The following is a 20,635-nucleotide window of genomic DNA, read 5'->3' on the forward strand; positions in this document are numbered from 1 at the left end:
CAAGCCTCCAGCCGAAACTGAGCCGAGGCTGTCTGAATTATTCTGTGGGGTGGTGAAGGGACAAAATGCCTCCTGCACACGGAGCAAAGTTGACAGCTGCAAAAAACCCGAATGCAAACCTCTGACTGGGCAGAATCTCCCCAGACACATCCTTTTGTAAAGTACTTGCATTGTACCATTAAAAATAGATCGGCGTGTTCTCCGCTTGCTTGCTGAATGCTGATGCCTGTAATTCTGTGTCATCCTCGCAATCCCTTCTACTTTGAGCTTGGCTGCCTCTTTGTCTGGCACCTGAGCAAGGTTCATTCATCAGTAACTGATATAAAGATAAGTGTGAGCTCTGTCGGAGTCTGGCAGGACAGGCAGGAAGGTGAGGAGGACTGAACTGATCTTACTTAGCTGGGGGGGTCAACCAGCAGCCCTAAAGGGGCAAGGCTTGGTGTGATCACCCATGCTTTCTGTTGTGTTATGCAGAAGCAGGGATGAGCAAGACCTGCTGGCATGGAAATGAGTTGGAGGATGTTGAAGCTCTGGGTGGATGTCATGATATATCTCTGGGATTTTTTTTTTTAAACTGGGCTTAAAAATATATATATTTCATGCTTCAGTGTCTGCCTGGGGTTGGTGAGGGGAATATTGATGTTTGTTTACCCCAGTGAATGAGTTCATCTAGTTGGCCACCCGCAACAGCAATGATGATAACAGGTTAAGAGAGAAGGCCTATATTACAAAATGTTGCAATACCCAGCTCTCAGTAAAGAGGCTAGGCTGTAGAATTTCATAAACAAAGAACTGTGGCATCTGACCAGCAAGCTGTGGCTCCGCATGGTCAATGGGCACGGTCTTGTCCAGGGTGGTGGGGATGGAGGAGGACCTGCTAAACACTTTGACTTCCATGTCACCTCAGATTAACCAAACCAAACCACCTGGTAATGAATCACAGCCCCCGAGGGGAAAGGAGAGAGTGGGGCAGGAACATCACCTTGGGCTTTGCCTGTTTTGTGTGTTTTTTCTAGATAAAGGTAACCCCTCGAAACCTGGAGTTGGTGCCTCTTCATGGCTGTGATCAGAGGTAGAGCCTGAGCTGACAAGTGCTAATTCATCCCCAAAACTGTGAGCAATTTAGCTACTGTGTGTGTACACGAAACTTAGCAAGCCTTGAACCAGGTCAGAAAAGCCTTGCAAAGCCTATGTTACTGCCCTGGAGGATGTCTCATCCCATGGAAAACCAGTGTAACCCCTTGCATTTTAGTTGAATTCTGGGTTTGCTAAGGAGGGTCAGAGTTTCAGCAGGCGTAGGGTGTCGTAACTGTGGACGTTGGCCTCTGCTGGCTGGAGACCTGTGCTGGGACCTGCACCTCAGTTTGCACCAGTTATCGTCAGAAGCTGCGTAAAACTTGCCAGGAGGCAGCAGCATCATTGCTCTTCAGTGAGGTCAGGGGTCCTATTTGTCATTTAAGTATGGGAGACTAATGACGCTGTGCTGGGCAGGTGCCAGCGGACTGCCCCTGTGTTTGCTAGGTGCTTGCTTCACCAGCCATGGCCTCACCCATGACTGTCCCTGGCGCTCTGCCGAGGTGGACAAACTCATGTTGCTTGGGGTTGCCCTTAAGAAGTGAAATGCTGGCATATTATCTGCAGCCTTGAAGAACCACAGCTTAATCCTGTGCTTTCTTTCACTTAGCGTGCAGGTGTTGTGGGAAAATAGTGCACAGGTCCTGGACACCCTTTCTCCAGGAGACTGCAAATGCACCCAGCAGGTATTTATGGTGTCTGGTGTCCTAGGACGAGAGAGCCAGACCAGCCCTGCAGAAGTATCTAACTGCATACCTTTCTGGGCTGCCTCTGTCCACTCTTGTTGCAAAAAGGCAAACAAACTACTGGAGATCCCCAAGATAAGCCTGCTGGGCTCATGGCGTCATGGAGCAAATGATGGGAATATCAGGCAGTGGGCAGAAAGGGCCCTTGAAGCATCAGTAGGACTAGATTTCCCTTCTCCAATGTAACATGTCCTCTGTGATGTGTGCCAAGCTGCTGAAAGCACCTTCTGCTTTCAGCTCTGAGATGAGAGCCTGGCCAGCTTTCGGCTTGGCAGGGTGAGGATAGAAATGGGATAGCTTTGGTATTAGAAAGCAGCTTGCTTGGGGGCACCATCCTCAGCATGGGCAAAGGCAGCAATTAAATGGCTGTCTGGTCATGGATAACCTTTGGTCTTGGCTTTTGTAGACTTTAAAATGAAAGCTTGTGTTTATACTAAGGGGAAGACCATATAAATCATGTTAAATGCACAATTCTAAGAGGACGAGATACTCTAGACTGCAGCTAAATTCCCTTCCCTGCTGTCCCTGTTGGCTTTTCCTGGCCAGATCTCCAGACTGACCACCATGGCTGCAGTCAGAAATTTTCTGGGAATGGCCAGTATACAAATCCTTAAATGCACCTGGGTTGCTTTGGTGGAAGCAGGCTAGGAGACAATTGCATTTGCAGTCATAGCCCATCCAAAGCTGCTGGCACAACATAAGGTGGTGGGAGGGGATAAGGGACCCCTTCGCTTGGCTCAACTACAACCAGAAGAGCTGGTCTGCCTTGCGGGGTGAGGGGTGCCTGGGAAAGACTCCCTTGCATCTGGGTACTACTTGTCCCCTTTCCTTTCATCCCCGTGTTCCTGTCTGCGTCTTGAGTGCAAGCAGCCCCTGAGCTGCCCTGTGCCACCAGCCACCCCTATGCCAGTGCTGCCACATGCCTCCGCATTGTGTCCCTCGTCCGGTGTGAATGCACTATTCTGGCACTTTGCTGAATGACATCCTGGTCCTTCAGCCACATCCTCTGGTGGACAACACCTTCTGAACTGAGGGTTGCAGGTGCGGAGGGGAAATAGGAGGTGCAGTGGGTGCTGCTCGGGCGCATGGTGCTCTCTGCAGGGCTCCCCACCATGCTGCTTCCAGCCTATGGGAACTGAAAGGAGACTGCGGCATAGAAAGGAGGAGGGGAAAAAATTTAAAAAAAAAAATCATGAGATCAGCAAGCAGCTGGGCCTGAAACACTGGCAAAGGTGCAGTGGCTGCCTCCTGGGGAACTGCTGTGGGAAGAAGGGGAGGCTGCCCCTTTCCAAAGCCCTCCCTGCGCAGAGGGGTTGTGCAGGGGCTCTTGTCCCAGGGGAAGGATGCCTGCAGTGTGGAGGGAGCTGAGATGGGGATGTGAGATCAGTGTGGATGAGGCTGGTGGGGGGGGGGGAGTCCTCTGTCTGCCCTGGGAAAACTCCCTGTGGGTCTCGGGGGGTTAGAGCAAAGCAGCGGACCACACTGCCATCTCCCCTACATCTTCATACACATAGGGCTCGGGAGATGTTGTTCCTCCCCATCCTTGAGATTCACCGGGAAAAGGTGGACAAGCAGATTTTGAGTCTGGATTAGTGGATGTGGTTAGTGGTGTTTCCCAGCCTCACTTTAAGGAGCAAAAGAAAAAAAAAAACCACTTCATTTTTCTGTTGTCAAGCAGAGAAGTCTTTTGTGCTGCCTTTTAAAGGGACCTTGAGTAGCTGCTAAGAAATCATGGGTGGTTACATCACCTCCAAAGCAGCTCCTGCAGGCACCTGACAGCTTTGTCCCACTGCCACCCTGGGGGACCATTAGTGCTCCAAATTCCTCGCCCTCGGAGAAAGCCTGCATCCCTTGCTGGGAGGGAGAAGCTGCTACGCAGTTTATGCTGCTGTGAGTGGCAGAATGGGATCAGTAGATGGGCTGAGGTTCACAGCAGATGGCATAGAGCGGGGGGACACATCCTGGAGTTTCCTAACCCCATCCCATTTGCTAAGCTGGGTTCATCAGCCCATGCAGGACCCGAGCATCTCTCATGGAGTAAGCCGAAGGTGCTGCAGTAGCATTGCCTGGGGCCGGAAACGCAGCCGTTGCCTGGCAGCTGCAGGTTTCCAGGGAAACCAGAGGTGCTAACTTGTTAATGAGCCCCGAGTCCCTGATTGCTGCTGCAAAATAATAATAATTAGTAATAGGCCCATGATTTAGGAATCCCTCAAACAGCGTGAGCCTGCCGAGGGGAGTTCGGTAAGTGCCGGAGCACTTGAAAGAACTGAGAGGATGGGGAGGAAAAATGGGTGGAGAGCTTGGCAAAAGTGCCATGTTTTACATCTTAATAAGTGTCTGGAGAGCTGGGGACCAGTGGGGTACTGCCAGCGTCCCAGGGGTAAGCCTGGGGCTGGTGGCAAGGCTGACCTGGATGGATGGAGGAGCCCTGGCCAGGCAGCATCTCGCTGCAGGGCTCAGAGGACGTGGATATTTCCCCAGGTGGGCTGTGGGGGGAAAAGCCAGATCATTGAGCTCAGTGCTGCTGGGTCCCCAGTGGAGATGGCAGTTCTTTGGGAACAGCTGCTTTCCTGGGTTACTGGGGACAAACAGGCAGACATTTCTCTGTGATGCTTTTATCCCATGGTAAACTCAGGGTAGAGATGCCACCAGAAGAACGTGCTGCTGGGATGAGCATCACAGGGAGCATGCTGTAGATCCAGTCTCACTTAGGTGATGGAAATGTGTTCATGGGGTCAGAGCTGCTTCTCACAGCAAAGCTGGCCTCCCCTAGGCAGCGAGAGGAGCATCTCCTCAACTGGACTGTGTGTGGAGGGTAGAGCTCTTCAGGACACAACTACTAGCTTGGTACAAAGAGTGGACATGCCGGTTAGTGAGGTTTATGGTTGCTACAGAGACATGGTGGCATTCCAGTTGATGTCTCCAGTACAAGAGAAACCAGATCTATACCCTCCTCATACCACGTCTCTCAGCTGGGGGCCTTGTGCAAGATGAGAAATTGAGGGAAGTGGCCTCCACCTCCATGACCTGTGTTGGGCCAGCACACGGATGAGTTCCCATAGTCCACTGTGCCACACAGATAGACTCAGGCTGGGGCGTGTTTCAGGTTTTCTTGCTCTCTTGACTGGCCTGACCAGTCGAGGGTCACAGCCAGGTTAAACACTTGCCCTTAGCCCAGCTTGCCATGCGCATCTCTGTCACACTTACGATTCGTGTGGCCAGCACCCTTCACCTGACATGCACATCCATGGAGGTGCCACTGGGGACAGAGTCCCAATAAGTGGGCAGTTGGCCCAGCCTGTGTGCTAAGCTCTGCCTGTCTTTCTGTCCCTTGGCTGCAGCATGGCCCCTCCTGCTTGGCTGTCCCCATTCAGCGAAGCCATGTGCCCATCTCCTCATTACAGGCACTCCAGGGAGAGGTGGGATTAAAGGATTATGGTAATGTTCTTCAGGAACACTCAAGAAGATTAAGATGGTTTTAATAAACTGATAAGAGAGGGACACAGCTATGTTTCTGAAACCCTAATTTAGGTTCCAGGTTAACCTTTTCCCCTGGTCTCCTGTCACCATGGTGAGAAGATCTCTTACTTCAGCAGTGCTCTGTAGTTATGCTCGTTCATTCCATTTTCCATTTGACCTATCTGACCAGAAGCAGAAAGACCTCTTCCTTCCTTCCTGGTAGCCTTCCCAGGTAGGGAGGTGTTAGAGCTTGTTCTTAGACACCATCTCACACACAGCCTGTGAGGTACTGTGAAGGTCTTGTAGGCTCTGCTGGTACTTGGGGTACCTGTTAGCTGGGGATGAACCCACCGCCCCTCAGTCCGGCTTCAAAGCATCCTGTGGTTGCTCACACAGAATGTCTCATCTGCCTTTGACGTGGCTGGACATACTCTTAGAGAAGTCCCTGTGCCTTGGGTCTAATGCCAAGGTTACAGCTTCCTATGACCGTGCTCAGTTGGTCATCTCCATCCCCCATAAAGGCTCACAGAAAGAGAGGCATGATGAGCCTACCTTCCCTTGCCTTCACCCACATCTTTTGGGTGGAGCTGGGAGTGGGACCTGGCTGATATGCCACCAGGTCCATGTGGGTGTGCTGGAACAGATGTTTATCCAGTTGTTGGGGGGGGAGGGGCAGCTATTAGCTGAGCTGGGAAGCCCCTCTTCTGTCTTCTCCAGTCTCCCACCCAAGGTCCTAGTCATCTGCCAGAACTTCATGCACGAAAAGCCTCTTCTGAACAGTTTTCTCTCAGAGTGGTTAGGCAATCAAGGATCTGTTATCTTTCCCAGACCCCTCTATTTGTGTCCAAGACCCCTGAAGTTTACCCCTTGCTCATTATCTGAAGAGCAAATACTCTGTTTTCTCCAGAGGAATGGTGCAATGTGTCCCCCCATGTCAGATCACTCCTTCCTCCCACTTCAGTCTTTCACTCTCATCCCTCTGCCGAGGTATTGTCCCCACCTTTTTTGTCTGTAGACTCTCTCCATTCCCTTTTTATTTCTTGGATGTAATTGGAAGAGCCAAGAAGAATTCGCAGCCTGGTATCCTGATGGGGAAGGGAGGCAGAAAGTGATTTGGGGAGTGGGGTGTGAAAAGAAGACGAAGGGGAAAAGCTGGCTAATTTGCATCCTTTCTGAGTGCCCTGGCTCTATAGCCAAGGTACAGCAGGGGGTCTTCTGGCAAGGCGGTAGCAACGTAATGAGGTGTGTCATATCGCAGCAGGAGCCAGCCTCGCTCCCCCTCAGACCCCCTAATTAGAACTGTTTCAATTTTTAAGCCCTCCTGGAGGAGTGCTGGGGGAGGCGGGGGGAGCAGGGCTCCTGTGGCAGGGGGACCGCCAGCCGCCCACCAAGGGGGCAGCTCTAATTGGAGTTGCTGCAAGGAGCTGCAGAGCGATACAAGCTCGCCATGGGGCCAGGGACAGCAATGCCGTAGTGCTGCGGGGTTGCCAAAATGCTTTGTGCCAGGAGGGTCCATCACTATTGCAGCTTTTAGGGGATTTTCTCCCCCCTCCCCTCCCAACTTCAATTTACACATTGTCAGAGGCAGCAGGGGTGTGATACAGGGGCAGGGGAGGAATGCACATCCTATTGAGGCCTCGGATTGAGAGCTTGGATTCTGAGGCTGAAGGCTGGGATATCTACCCCCTGCTTTGGGAGGCAGGTCTGGTAGCCCAGGGAAGTTGGGGCTGTTAATGCTGGGGTCATGAGCCACAGTAAATGCTGGAATCCCCATCCTCATATTTTCTGGCTTTCCATCCTTCTCCTGCGAGCTGGCTGTGTCTTTCAGGTTTGGTGACTAGTAACTGAGGTCCCTGTCATTTCACCCCGTAGCGTGTCCTACCCAAGCATTTCCTTTGTGTCTTGAGCTGCCATTGCAGTAGGTGCCTGCACCACAGGGGCTTTGGGAGTAGGAGCTTCCAAGAACTGCTGGCTTACTCGGATCAGGATGACTCGTAAGCCTCCTCTAGTCCATGGACCAAATCCTGGCCCTGCAGAAGTCAATGAAAATCTTTACACTGGCCTTTTCAGGCATGGTATTCATAGTCCTCCTAATTCAGATGCATTAAAGCTTCCATGGAACAGCTTGTGGGTTCTCTCTAAAACACCGTCTGGCAGGGACAAGAAGAGCCTGGTAATAGCCCGGACTTATTTTCTGAATGACTGCAGCAGCATTAAAACCTAATGCCATTAAAACATGCCTGCAATGATGTGTGCCATTAAAACCTAAGACAACAGCCTGAGCTGAATGGCTCCCAGCCTGCCTATTGCTCTTGCAGACCCCATGGGCTGGGTGTAGAGAAAGCTCATTCTTCTGGCAGCGCTTCAGAGAGCACCTGCTCAGCTCCTAAGATGGAGCCCAGATAATGTACCCCTGTATATGAACTCCCTTTCAAAGTCTGTGCAATTTAGATGCTGGAAAGCAGTAGCCATTTTGGGGCCATCTCAGTCCAAGTACAGCTTCCCAGGGCCTCTACCCTAATGCCTGGCCTGTTTCTTGAAGGCAGGAGTGAAGGTCAACTCGACTTCTTGGCTTCCAAGAGAGATCATCTTCTCCTGACTTGCCAGGAGACAAGCTGGCAAGATACCTATGAGCAGACTCTGATAAAAAGGCGGGTGAAATCCAGTGTGAAGTGATGGACGTGGGTGAGAAAACCTGATTTGGTGGTGTGCTTGATGGGCCCCAAACTAGCTATTACCATGCAGCAGCAAAACCTTAGAGCTGAGCTAAGCTGCTTCTGTGAAACCATTAGCTCTGTGCTCAGCAGAGGTCAGAAAAAGCAAATTGATTGCAAGGAGCTGTTGGGCTGGGAACAGGGAAAGGAGGAGACATCTTGCCCCATGCAGGTCCCTGGTGTGCCTGCCTCTCAAACATGGCGTGTTGGAGCTGGCCAGGGTGGCGAAAGGCATCTGTGCAACAGGCGGCTCTGTAGATGCTCTGACATGAAAGGCTCCTAAAAGGGGTCTAAACGAGGTGAGAACCATTGGGAAGGTGATTAGGGAATGGGCACGCATGGCCTCTTCCAGTGCAAGTAGTAAGGGTCACCCAGAGGAGCCATTGGTTAGCAGATTTGGAGCAAACCAGGGCAAGGACGACTTCATTGTAGCTGGCAAACTGTTCTCCCTGTCACTGGCCTCTGTGCCCGTTAAAAGCTGACATGGCTTCAGAAAGCAATTACACAAATTCATGGAAGAAATCTCCACTGAGGGCTATTAAATACGAAGAGAAAACCTCTGGCTTGGGCACCTCTGGAGCCACAGATGCCCATGGGCTGGGAGAACATACCTAGAAAGTGTAGCTTGTTGCACTCTTACACTCTTCTGAAGGCCAAGCCCTTGGGGACTTGGCCCAAGGTGAATGTCACATCCTGCCCAGCTGACCGGTCATCTTCTTTCCTCTCTTTCCAGGTTCAGCACAATGAATTGGCATCCTGGGTGTTAGCAGTGTGAGGAGACCAGGACGGGTGCTGCCCTGCTTACCCCTTACGCCCTTGCTCATTCCCCTTGGGGAGACGGGTGCTGGCGTTCCTGCCCTGCCCTTCCACCCCTTGCCCCCACCCCTTGCACTCACCATAGAGGGGACGGGCCCGTTATGGCTGGGGACAGGCTCCCTCGCAAGGTGATGGACCCAAAGAAGCTGGCCAGCCTCCTGAGGAACGGAGCGGAGGGCACCCTAGTCATCGACAGCCGCTCCTTTGTGGAGTACAATTCCTGGCATGTCCTCAGCTCCGTCAACATCTGCTGCTCCAAGCTCGTCAAGAGGAGGCTCCAGCAGGACAAGGTTTCCATCACGGAGCTCATCCAGCCTGCCTCCAAGATGAAGGTAGGGTATCTAGTCCTCATCTTTCCTGGCAGATGCTCGCACCCTCTTCTCCAGTAGAAAGGGGCAGGGTGGGAGTGGGATGCAGGCTGGCCTAAGGGCCGGTCTGTGCCTGGTATGTGCATCCTCCTCCTCCATCCCTTGACCCCAGTATCTGCCCACATCTCTGGCACCCTTTGGAGAGCTGGAGCATGAGCTCATGTGGCCACAGGGCTGTCCTCAGGAACCTGTTCGTTGCCCCCACCCCAGTGACGTGGCTCCCTGCTCCAGCAGCCCTCCCCAGGCAAGTCTAACAGGTATATTAGCCTTAGGACTTGTCCTACGCCAGCAAACAACCCCCAGAAGCCTTCCTGGAGCTGTAAGCTTAATCCCCTGCTAAAAACTCTTCCCCTCCCCTCTGTCATCTCTAACTCCATTCAGGGACATGTAATCCTCCTCCCCTGTGACGCCAGAAGCTCTTATCCGGTGTCACGGCATATTATCTCTCCCAGGCTCCTCTCTCTATCGCTCCTGGTTAAATAATAGAGGTGGCTCTGAGCCACGGAGCTGGGCTGGAGCCCCGGCCAGAACAGCCCCAGGTGCCCCGGCGGTGCCATCGGCCGGGTCCTGCCCTCCACCGGGACGCTGCCGGAGGGCTGCGCCGGTGGGCGCCGGGCTGCGGGCCGGGCCGGAGGGTGGTTTGCTGTCGCAGCCCGCCCTCCCGCCGGCTCGCTTTTACCGTTCCCCCCCTCCCGCCTTGTAATTTTATGGCAAAGCGAGGGTAATTCAGGCGATTAATCAAATGCTGGGCCCAGCTGGAGCCATCTGCGGCGTGTCCCCCCCCTCCTCCCGCCGCCCCGCGAAGCCACCGCCGTCCGCATTGGCTGTTGGTGACATCACCCCGCCGGGATCAAGGGGGCTCGCGGCGCGGGGGGGCGGCCTCGCGCCAATCTGCTGCGGTGATGCCCCGGGCTGGGCGATTTGGAGGGGATTGCAGAGACTGATTCCTGAACGGCTTTAACTGCTCATAAATCCCCGGGAGAATAAAGCAGAATAATCAGTTTTTCGCAAGCTAGGAGGGAGCGTGGTGCGGCCGCCCTCCTCCCTGCGAGGGTCACCTCTGCAGTGGCCGCCGTCACGTGGAGCGGCAGCAGCAGCAGCAGCAAAAGCGGTGCGCAAGGGGGAGGAAGGAGGATGACGGGGGAAGCATGGAAGAGTTAACGTCAGCTGATGCCGTCTGCCTGCAAACCTGCAGCTCGGCAGCCGCAAAGGAGCAGTGGCTCCCAAAGGGGTCGGCTGGTCCGTCCTGGCGGTCCCTGCTCTGTCCCCATAGAAGGAGCAATCGCCTCCTCCCCGCTCCTGAATCATTGCGTAATGGTCCAGGTACCGGCTGGGGACGTGATTATAACCAGGGATGCTAGGGGGGCGGAGGAGAGGCGTTGGCACCGTCTTCAATTCACGGCTTTTTTCTTTTTCTTTCTTTCTTTTTCTTTTTCTTTTTCTTTTTCTTTTTCTTTTTCTTTTTCTTTTTCTTTTTCTTTTTCTTTTTCTTTTTCTTTTTCTTTTTCTTTTTCTTTTTCTTTTTCTTTTTCTTTTTCTTTTTCTTCTGAAATCGCTCCCGACGCATCCGCGGGCAGGAGGCAGCGTGTCCCCACGGCCGCTCTGCGCAGCCCATGCCGTGCTCGCCGCTTTGCGCACTGGCTCTCCCAGTACACGCAGCCCGGGAATTAATTAAGCCACTTGCCCTGGGAAGCTGGAGGGGGAGACTGAGGGGGCTGGGGGGTGGGGGAGCGTCACAGCCGTATCCTCATCTGGCATGAAGCAGATATGGTGGTGGCCGTGGCTCGGTGTGTCCAAGCCTTTTCATGCCTGCATCTGCGAGTTTGCATTTTGGGGTAGTGAACTCTCCTCTCCCCCTTTCTTCTTCCCCCACGCCTCCGATTTCAGCCACCTAGGTCGTGGGCGTATTTTGGGATCCCCAGAAATCAATGTGGTCTGCTGCCTCGAGGTGCAGAGACCCTCAGAGGGGAATGCTGAAAACTGGTTTAGACCTCCGTTACTCCCATATCGTTTCCCTGCCCTCCACCTGCAATCGCTGGCCAACCGCCCCCCCCCCCTTCCCCCCGCCCCGGCTCTGCTCTGCCCCTGGCTCCCCGCACCGGGGCTGGGGGAGGTGGTGGGGCGAAGCGGGGGGGGACGGGGGGCACGGCTGGCGTTGGGAGCAGATGGCAGGAAGGGTGACATCAGTGGTGCGATTGTCCGGCCCCATTATTCCTCCTGACGGGCCTCCCGCCCTCCTCCCGTTTCCTGCTCCCGGCCGGCCGGGGCTGCCGAGACAAAGGCGGCCGGTAGCGACGCGGAGCTGCCCGGACAGGGAAAGGGCAGCCCTGAGCCCCCACCTCGTCCCGCTCCTCCTCGCCTGCCCAGTGAAAGGGAACTCGTCCTGCGCGTCCCGGCTCCGCGATAGCCCGGGCGGCGATTGCCTTTTGGGGAAAGGTGCAGGGGCTGATACAGAGCAAAGCTTTTGGGGACCCCCCCGGCTCTCTCCTCCGCTCCTCCAGCGTGCGTGAGTGCAGGGGGGATGAGAGCATTTGTCTACAGTGCTCGCACCCCTCTTTTCCATACGGCTGTTAAGGAAGGGTACCATTAACGGTGCTTCTGGATGCTGCAGTTTGGAGAAATGCTGTGGGATAACAGCAGCTCCTGGCTCTTTTGGTGCAAGGAAAGGAAAGGACCATTTGATGTGAAAGAAGAAATGGGGAGAATTAAAATCTCTTTCTTTTTTCAATGAAATATGCCTATGATTGTGGGCATAGCTAAGCCACTGCTCCCTGAGCCCCATTATGCACCACATCCCACTGGGCGCGTGTATCTTCCCATGGTGCCCAGCTGGAAAACTGCAGCAGCTTTTCATTTCCCAATTAGCAATAGTCTCCCTCTGCACAAAAATGGTACCAATGTACTGCTCTGGTTTTGGTTTTGAACCCTTCTCCCAATACTAACAATAATAAATTCTCCCAATAATAAATTCCAATAACAACTGGAATAATTCAGCTCCTTGGTACAGTTTCAGGGGCAGAGGTTATGGGAAATTCCTGCTTGGGGTTTTTACTAGCATTTCTTGAGGGAAACGTTGAAAATTTCACTTCTTCAAGATCCCCCTGGAAAGTCTTCCCACCTCTTGACCTCTTTTCGCTTCCTGAAATGTAGCTATCTCCAGAGCAGCTATAACTGTGGTTTGAGGCATGACAAGGGTCTCTTCGGGCGATGGGAATATTTATTTATTTGCATTAGGAGCATGGCTCTGCATGCAGCTGTTTTGCTTGAGGGAAAGCCAGGGCTTATTTTTGAGCCATGTGCCTGGCTGTTCTTTATGTTGATGGAAGCCCTGTTATTTCAGTGGGGTGAATCACTGTGTTTTGAAACAATATGTGACTGAGATGTTGGTAGTAATTGGGATAATAACAATAGCTCACTCTTATCTTAGCCCGGATCACCTATAGAGCATCATCATCCCTGCTTGGCAGCCAGGGAGAGGCGGAGCAGGGACCTAAACTGCATTGAACCACCCAGTGCCCAGGACTGAATATCCATAAGCGAGTTACCTCCAGCCAGAGCTGGGGAGGGTGATGGGGAGCACTGGGCTTGGCACGAAGGTGATGGATGGTCTCAGCTGGGGTTTGGTTGGAGCTGTTGGCTGGGTGGTCCGTGCTCTGGGCTGGCCATCTTCCCCAGATGAGATGCTGGTGGGGAGGATGTTTGTCCTTGGGGAGGTGCCCTGGGGCACCTCCAGTGCTGGGGTGGGCCAACAGCTTTTCAAAGGCATTCACAGGTTTGCAAACCCCACTCAACATCTACTTGGGGCCAAAAGACTTGCTGTGCCTTGGCCCCGCGGCCCCTTCTGGACTGGATTTGTGGGCCTTTTCTGGAGGGTGATGCCTTGGGGTTTGGTTACTTCAGCAGTCTTGGGATAATAAACAACCCCCATGAGTGAGCTCCCACCACGGAGGTGCTGCTTCTTGGAGGGACTCCTCTGTTGTCAGCCGTGCCCCTGCCCTATGCCAGCCCCTGGCAGAGGCAGGAATCTGGCCCTGAGCATCTCTTCAGCTTTACTCTCCTCCCTGGCCCCAATTAGCTCTTAACCTCCATACATTTAAGACCAGAGATGGGGCTGTGCCTTCCCCTGCATGTCAGGACTGCATGAGGTTAAGGGGAGATCTGTGGACCCAATTAAACATCTCCCTCTCATTTCCCTTTGTGTCAAGGAGCAGAGATGCCAGTGCAGGCTCCTCGTGTGCTCCACGAGGGCTTCTCAGGACCATCCTGAAGGCATCCTCACCCCAGCAAGTGGGGTATTTATTTTCTGCAGCCAGGCCATGCAAGGCCAGCGCTTGTTTGGCATTTACATTGAGTGAAACCTTATAACTTTAATAAGATGTAAACTGTGTCGCACATCTCTGCCGTCGCTCAGCAACCCTGCAGTAATGGCCCAAACAAAGCCTCCTCATGCAGAGGGAACACTAAATCCTATTGTGGGATAATTCTGCTTGGCCAGAGCTGGTGGTATCTCCCTTGCAGCCACCCTGGCTGAGTCTGCGCAGCTGGGATGAGCCCCTGCCCCGACGCAGCTTGGTCCCTGCCTCACCGTGCTTTTAGGGGAGATGCTTTCACTGGTGTAGGGCTTCAGGTTGGGGACTTGGTTTTCAGGATGTGCTAACAACATGCTAGGGGGGCTTGAAGGGATAGTGGCCCTGCTAAGGACTAGTGGGCTCCTGGCTCTGAGATGGCTCGGCAGCCACCATGTTTCCCTCCAGCTGCGCTTGAGATGGCTTCCTGCGAAAGTCCTGTTTCAGGGCTGGCTGAGGAAGAGATGCTGGGGTAGATCCTCAGCTGGCTTACCCCCCAGGTGGCTTCAGTCATTTTTCAGTGTCTTATTTTAAAATTCCCACATCCTTTTCTTTTCCTTCTCATCCTGCCACTGCCTTTTCATCCCTTCTGTCATCCCACTGACGTGCAGGGCCAGTTTTGCTCTCCAGTGCCCAGTGCTGGGCTGGGGACAGGTGGCTCCTTTGAGCTCCCTGCTTCCTATTACAGAGCTGTGTGTGGTGCCCCGGCAGGGATTTCTGTCGGTGCAGGGCCATCCTTCCGCTGCGGCAAGGAGACATGATGAGCTCAGCTAAATTGGTGCACCCTGCAGTTTTATTTGGATGATGCTCACGTTGCCGAGCAGGGAAGCACCTGCAGCAGGGTGTGAAAGCAGCATTAATATCAACAGCAACCCCGAGCGAATCTCCTCAAATTTGTAAGACAAGGCATGGCAGTGAGACTGCAAAAGGTGGCAGGTGTCCATGAGTGGTTCCTAGTTCAAGTGATCTCCTAAAGAGATTTCAGAGAGGGCCAGGCAGGGGGTGGATGATGGGCAGCTCCAACACAAGCCAGAGGAGAGAGCTGGCCCCGGGGTACAGACCCTCCCTCCCTGCCCACCACTGCCTCCTCCTCCTCCCACAGGGTGATGAATGTGCCTTATCCTGCCGGCTGGGAGGGCAGTCACTTGCAAAGCAGGAATATGCCATCTGCTATTCAGCAGATGCACTGAGCCATGCCTCTGTGAGGATTTTTATCTTCTTTTAATGCATGGGCCTTCAGGTAGGTGCAGGAACAGCCAGCTGTGCCTTGAGTGCTCTTGCTGCAATCCAGCCATTGCCAGGCATGGGGGGACTCCTGCCTGCAGACAGCTGCCTGCCTGTGGGGTACCTCACCATCTCACCTGCCCCGGAGACCCTGCAGCAGCAGCAGGGCTGGACGCTCTTTGTGGCACATAAAGTCATGTGAAGAGCAGCCCCAGAGCTCCTTTCCCTCTCCCCAGCACATCTCTGTAGTGTGCAAGCCCCCCCACGCATTACAAAAGGAAGAAAGAGCATCCCCCTGAACATCAACCAAGATAAGAGATTTTCCCTGTCTTTCAGCCCTCAGGGGTGATCTACAGGAGGTTTGGGTTGAGCTTCCAGAGGGGTAGTGTCTACAGAGGTGTTACTGTGCTGGGCATGGTGTTTCCAGGCTGAGCCCTGAAGAGCTGTTGCTCCAGCCCCACTTGCTCCAGCCGCAGCTCAGGGGCTGTGCTGGGAGCATCCCTGCCTGCAGAACCACCCCCAGATCCCTGTGACACCAGCCAGGCTGCAGAGGAGTATCTGAGGGCAAAGGTTGGGTGGGAAGGAGGTGGTGGAAGAAGTCGCAGCGACTTCTGGGACACGGTTAAGTAATGGCAAGCCAAGAGTGGGCGATGGGGAGGAGTGACCCTATTTTGGGTAGGATGCTGAAAAGCGCTCGCAGTTGATGGGACTGCTCTGATGGGCGTCTGTGCTGGCATACTCACTCATAGCTGTGGAGCAGAATCCCAGCCGGGCTGGACCCTTCATTTGGTGAGCGAAGCTGGCTTGTGGGGACAGTGTCGAGCTGGGGTCTCCTGCTTGTGTGATTGCTAAATTCAACTATGCTTCCTGTGGTGGTGTGGGCAGCAGCATCCTCAGCGCTCAGCCTATTTCTCTGACAGCTGGTTTTTGCCATTCCCCTGCAGGTGGAGGCGGAGGAGCACCAGGACGTGGTGGTCTATGACCAGAGCACGCGGGATGTGACCGGCTTGGCTGCCGACAGCTTCCTCTCCATCCTCCTGGGCAAACTGGACAGCTGTTTCCACAGCGTCTCCGTCCTCACAGGTAGGAGCCCTGCGTTAGTGCTTCCCTTGGTGTTCATGCCCTTAGTCTGGAGTTATGGGGCTGTGGCCACATGTGTCCATCTGCACCTGCTTTCCTGGTCACCGGTGGCTGTGGCATCAGAGGGCAGCTCCACACATGGACTGAGGAGGCTTGACCCACACCGGCATTGCTGGGTCCCCCCAGTGCATTCATTCCTAGCACCATCCAGCTCCCTCCCACTGTGCATGTCAGCCAGAGTGAATGAGAGGGTAGGATACGGAGGGGCCGTGGTGTCACGGATCCAGCCACCCAAAAGCTGCCCTTCGTTCCCCCATCCTGGCACTGTTTCATCCCCAGTAAATGTGCCAAGGGCCAGACCTGGTTTGGGCACTCTGTTCCCTCTCACTGCTGTTAAAGGGAGAGCAGGAGAGGAAATCCATGGATGTGCTGGGAAGGGAAAGAAAAGCAGGGGCAGAGGGTCATCACTGGGTGAGTCAGGGTCTGCTGGGGATGATGGTGTCCGGGCACAAGTGCACAGGCAGGAGGAGGCATGCACTGCCATAATTACAGCCTTTCTGCAGAGCAAAATGTGAGGCAGGTGACAGATGAATGAAACACTCCAACCCAGCAGAGAGGAGAAGAAAGAGGCAGTGAGCTGCCAAAGGGAGAGTTAAAGCTGCCTTTAATTCCCCATGGCTGGGATGGCTGGGCATCTGCCTGGCTGTCTGCCCACCTCTGAGATTTCTGCCCACAGAGGGGTGGGCAGGCACTGCCCCCACAGCCCCCAATCCCGCAGACCTCAGCCAGGGTCATAGATAGTGCCAAAAGCACAGAGATGGGTTCCCGTTCCCAAAGCCCATCCTCGTCCTGTGGTGATTGGGTACTGCTTTGGGGCTGAGGCGGAGGGTACCAACCTCTGTGTCCCCGGGGCATCGCAGGGATGGATGGAGTGGCCATCCCTGCAAATCCGGCAGTGTGACAAACCCTGGGAAGGAATAGTTGTGACGGGGAAGGTGGCACAAGCAAGCGGCATTCAGGGAGCTTTGCTCATGCACAGCATGGGTAAGTGCTGTTGAATCAGAGTGGCTGCGTTGCGATGTGGAGAAAAGAGCAGACAAATAGTATGAATAAACCCCCCAGTTCAAGGGTTTCAAAAGCAAGCAGGGACTACACGAAATCACGTTAAAGCTAATTAGCATGGCCTGGGTTGCAGGAGCTCTGCTGAGGACAGTGCTGGAGGATGCCACTGTGAGCTTGCTACGGCAGCCCCCAGTTCACCCCAGCGGCTGCGCCAGCACCTCCAAGGTCATTGCAGCATAAGCAAGGGTACGGTTTGGCACGAGGTACAGGAGAAGGAGAAGACGGATTTGGTCACATCTGGGAAGGAACCTGCTTAGTCACTGGGATGGGTCAGGAAACAGCCTCTGTGGTGTGACCCCGGCACCCCCTAACCCACCGCCGCTTTCCCAGGGCCAAGTGAGGGGCAGCGCCCTGTGCTGGCTGCAAGCCCTCCACCCTGAGTCCTCCTGGAGCAGGGACGGGGCTGGATGAGATGGCCCTGAAAGCCCTGGAACCTTCTCCTCCCTGGGAAAGCGAGGGGAGGCTTCGGGGATCCCTGTAGTACTGGTGCACCCCAGTGGCATGCATGGCATGCCCCATGCTGGGTGGGTGCTGGTGATCTGCCCCCCCCCCCAGCTCCCGGCCATCAGCATTTCCATCACTGAGCCCCCCACGAGCAAACCTGCACCTGCTTGGGTGTACGCATCCTCCATCTTCAGAGTAGCCATTTCCATCTCCCTGGGCTGCAGGAGCCCAGACCTCCAAGCCGGGATGTGGCTGTGCTAGGCGCCAAGCAAAGCTTAAACCTCCCTAATAAAAGTGCTGCAGGGCTGCAGCCTAATGGGCAATGTGGGCTGCCAGCGGGTGGAAAAAACGGGAACCAAAATGTAGAACACTGGGTCATGGCGGCGGCATTTTACATGGAAATCGTGACTGGAAGCGGCTGTGGAGAGCATCCGGGGGAGGCTGGGCATGCTTGCCGACACGCGCAGCTTCCTCCTGCCTGCAGTGTGGGCGGCAGCCGGGTTCTTTTAGAGGCAGCTCTTGGGAGGTCTGAGGGGGGAATGTGCAGGCTGGGCCTGATTCTGATCCCTCGCCCTAGTGGGGTTTAACCCCTCAGTCTGTTTGCTCTGGGCTTGGGCATCTTGTCCTGCCCCAACCCATCCCGTGTCCCAGAAGAGGTGCCTGGGTCCTCCCTGGAGGTGGCTTGTGACCCCAGCAGGGAGTCGGGCTGGCAAGGGCTGCCAAAATCTCAGGGTCCTGCCCTGAAATCTCAGCCTGTCCCTAAGTGGATGTCAGCACCCCAGGGAACCCTGTCCTGAGGGTCCCCAAACCTGTGTGTCACCCCTATGCATCCCCAAAACCTCCCAAGTCCCTGTGTGCTCCCCAGCTCTCCTCAGCCCCTACAGATGTTTCTCCAGGGGTGACACACGTCCATGCCTCAGTGTCCCCATCTTGTGCAAATGCTGTGCTTGGTCATTCTTGCTCACCTCCAACCCATTGTCCTTCAGACCCTTGAAGCAGCTGGTGGAGGCTGATGGGCAAGGACAGGGGAGCTGGGGGTGGCAAGAGGAGCTGCGGGGACCCCTCAAGGGTTAACAGCCCAGAAGCAGCAATTCCAGCGGGCTGGGAAGGAGGAATCTGAGTCAATTATTCCCAGTCTTGGAAATCATCAGCTTCTCTTCTTTTTCCTTTTTTTTTTTTTGTTTTTTTTAATTGTGTAAGTATAAATAGTGCTGCTTGCTGCCCTCCATCCGTGGGAGCAGAAAGCCTGTTGATTTATATGGTTTTCCTGACATCACATGAAGTGGTGGAAAACTGAATGGAGCCAACATTTTTCCTGCATTACGTAATACCCCCTCCCTCCCAGCCCAGCTCTGCTATTCCTGCAGGAGCCTGACTGTTCTTTAACCTTTGTTTACTTCAGCACAAACCCTTGCTTTTTTTCCTTTTTTTTTGATATTTTTTTCCTTTTTTTTTCTTCTTTTGTTCCCCCCCCCCCCCCTTCTTCTTCCCCTTTGCAAACTTGCTTGGTTTTTATCAACAGCCATTATCTGTTTATGAAGCAGCAGCAGCAGCGGTCTGGCTCCATCACTCCCTGATGGCTCCTGCTTGCCAGCTCTTGTATTGGAGCCCGGCCAGAGCTGTAGCGTAGTGCTGAGCTCCTGGGTGCTGAGCTTCACCAGCTCCTCTCCATTTATCCAGCTGCAGCGGAGGGTGGGCAGATCTTCCTTTGCTCCCATTCAGCAGCTAAAAGCGATAGCCGAGGGCTTGGGATGCTCATCCAGATAACGCTCAGGCACGCATCCTGTCCTTACTCCTGGTCCTTGGGCTGAGCACCGGGCTCCTCTCCCCTGCACCCAATGCTGTATAGGCCAGCTGGAGACCAAACTGGGGGGGCAGTGTGACCAGCAGCGGTGGTCCCCACAGCCCCGAGCGCTGGGGTTGGGACCCTCCTTGCAGAGCAGAGGCTCTTTTCCTCTTTTCATTGCAGTTTCATGTGCCAGGGGAGCTTTATCGTTGTGATACCGTGCTCTGACCTGAAACAGGCCCCTCGCTTGCTTTCTGAACTCGAGTCATGAGCTTTTCATCTGGCTCTGGAGCACGAGTGAGATCATCTTCAGCCCCCCCCCCCCTTGTACCAATTCTTCAAGGAATGTTTAAATTTTCCAGTCCTGTTCTTTCTAAATTTGGAGCGTCTGTTTACTCCCAGGATTCGGAAAGAATGTAACAATATCATCAGCAAGAAATCCCTCCCAGCCCTCTGCTCGCCATCCTCCTCCTCAGTGAGCAGGCTGGCCTGAGCAGTGCTGGCTGTGACCCAGGTCCTCTCCAGCCCGGTGGTGCTGTGGCCAGCCGGCGCAGCCAGGGAGAGTTGTAATTGTGCGGCAGCGGTGATCGGGAGGGGGCTGAGATTTGGGGGATTTTGGGGGAATCTACCAAAGGCAGGTGACTTCAGACCAGACAAAATGAAGTAGCGAAAAAGGAGAGGGGATTTCCATTGCAGGAGCTGACTTGGGCTGCCCAGGCATGAGCGGGTTCAGCACTGGCTGGAATTATTTTAGAAACAAGGATTCAGGGACAGATGATTTTAATAAAATATAAAAGAAAAAGCACCTGGGTTGGGGTTTTTTTGCTGCATAGGAAGAGTCCTAAAAGGAGGTTAAACGTCAGGGCAGCTGAATGTGACTTTGCTCATCCTTGACTGAAAATACCATGATGCTTTTGCATGTCATGTCGGTGAGAAGTCACATGCCAACATCACATCTCCCTTGCTGCCTGCTCCTCTTGAAACATGTTGGGCTGGAGCTGTTTTAGAGGAAAAGCGATGAATGAAAAAAGCCGAGCTAGGCAGGTGCAAAAGCAGCATATAGGCAGGGCAGAGCAGAGGGGTCTTGCTCTTAGTCAGAGTCCCAGAGGCTGGAGACAGCCTGTGCATCCACAAGGCAGCAAAAATACAAATGAATCTGCAAAGCTTGTCATGGCTGATGCTGAAGCTAAAAGCTTAGCAGGATCCAGAACCAGGATCGAGGTATCTTTACAAACCAAATGTAAGAAAAAAGCAATCTAAAACCTAAGAAAGAAAATACCCTGAACACCCACACTTTGGCTGTCAGTCAGAAACTGTCTGATGGGAGTGGGGAAGCAGGACCCCACTGCAGCAGGTTGTTTGATAGTCACCTTCCTTATTGCCCACTTTGGACAGCATCACAAGTTCATCTGATGACTTTGGTATGTGAGTGTGTCTCCTGAGGACACAGTGCGTG

At 54.0% G+C, this 20,635-nt stretch overlaps 1 protein-coding gene across 5 annotated transcripts in view; it reads left to right on the forward strand.

The window, feature by feature from the left end:
- The window catches only part of DUSP8 (dual specificity phosphatase 8), a 43,276-nt gene that overhangs the window by 6,133 nt on the left and 16,508 nt on the right, over positions 1 to 20,635 (forward strand). For all 5 annotated transcript variants that reach the window (XM_054828578.1, XM_054828573.1, XM_054828574.1 and 2 more), the window contains exons 2-3: positions 8,727 to 9,141; positions 15,692 to 15,830. In XM_054828578.1, the coding sequence (XP_054684553.1) occupies positions 8,911 to 9,141; positions 15,692 to 15,830 (370 nt within the window). In that variant the 5' untranslated portion in view covers positions 8,727 to 8,910. The remainder of the gene's footprint in view (positions 1 to 8,726; positions 9,142 to 15,691; positions 15,831 to 20,635) is intronic.

This window comes from Grus americana, chromosome 5 (genome assembly GCF_028858705.1).
Source record: "Grus americana isolate bGruAme1 chromosome 5, bGruAme1.mat, whole genome shotgun sequence".
In the NCBI taxonomy this organism is placed as follows: Eukaryota; Metazoa; Chordata; class Aves; order Gruiformes; family Gruidae; genus Grus; species Grus americana.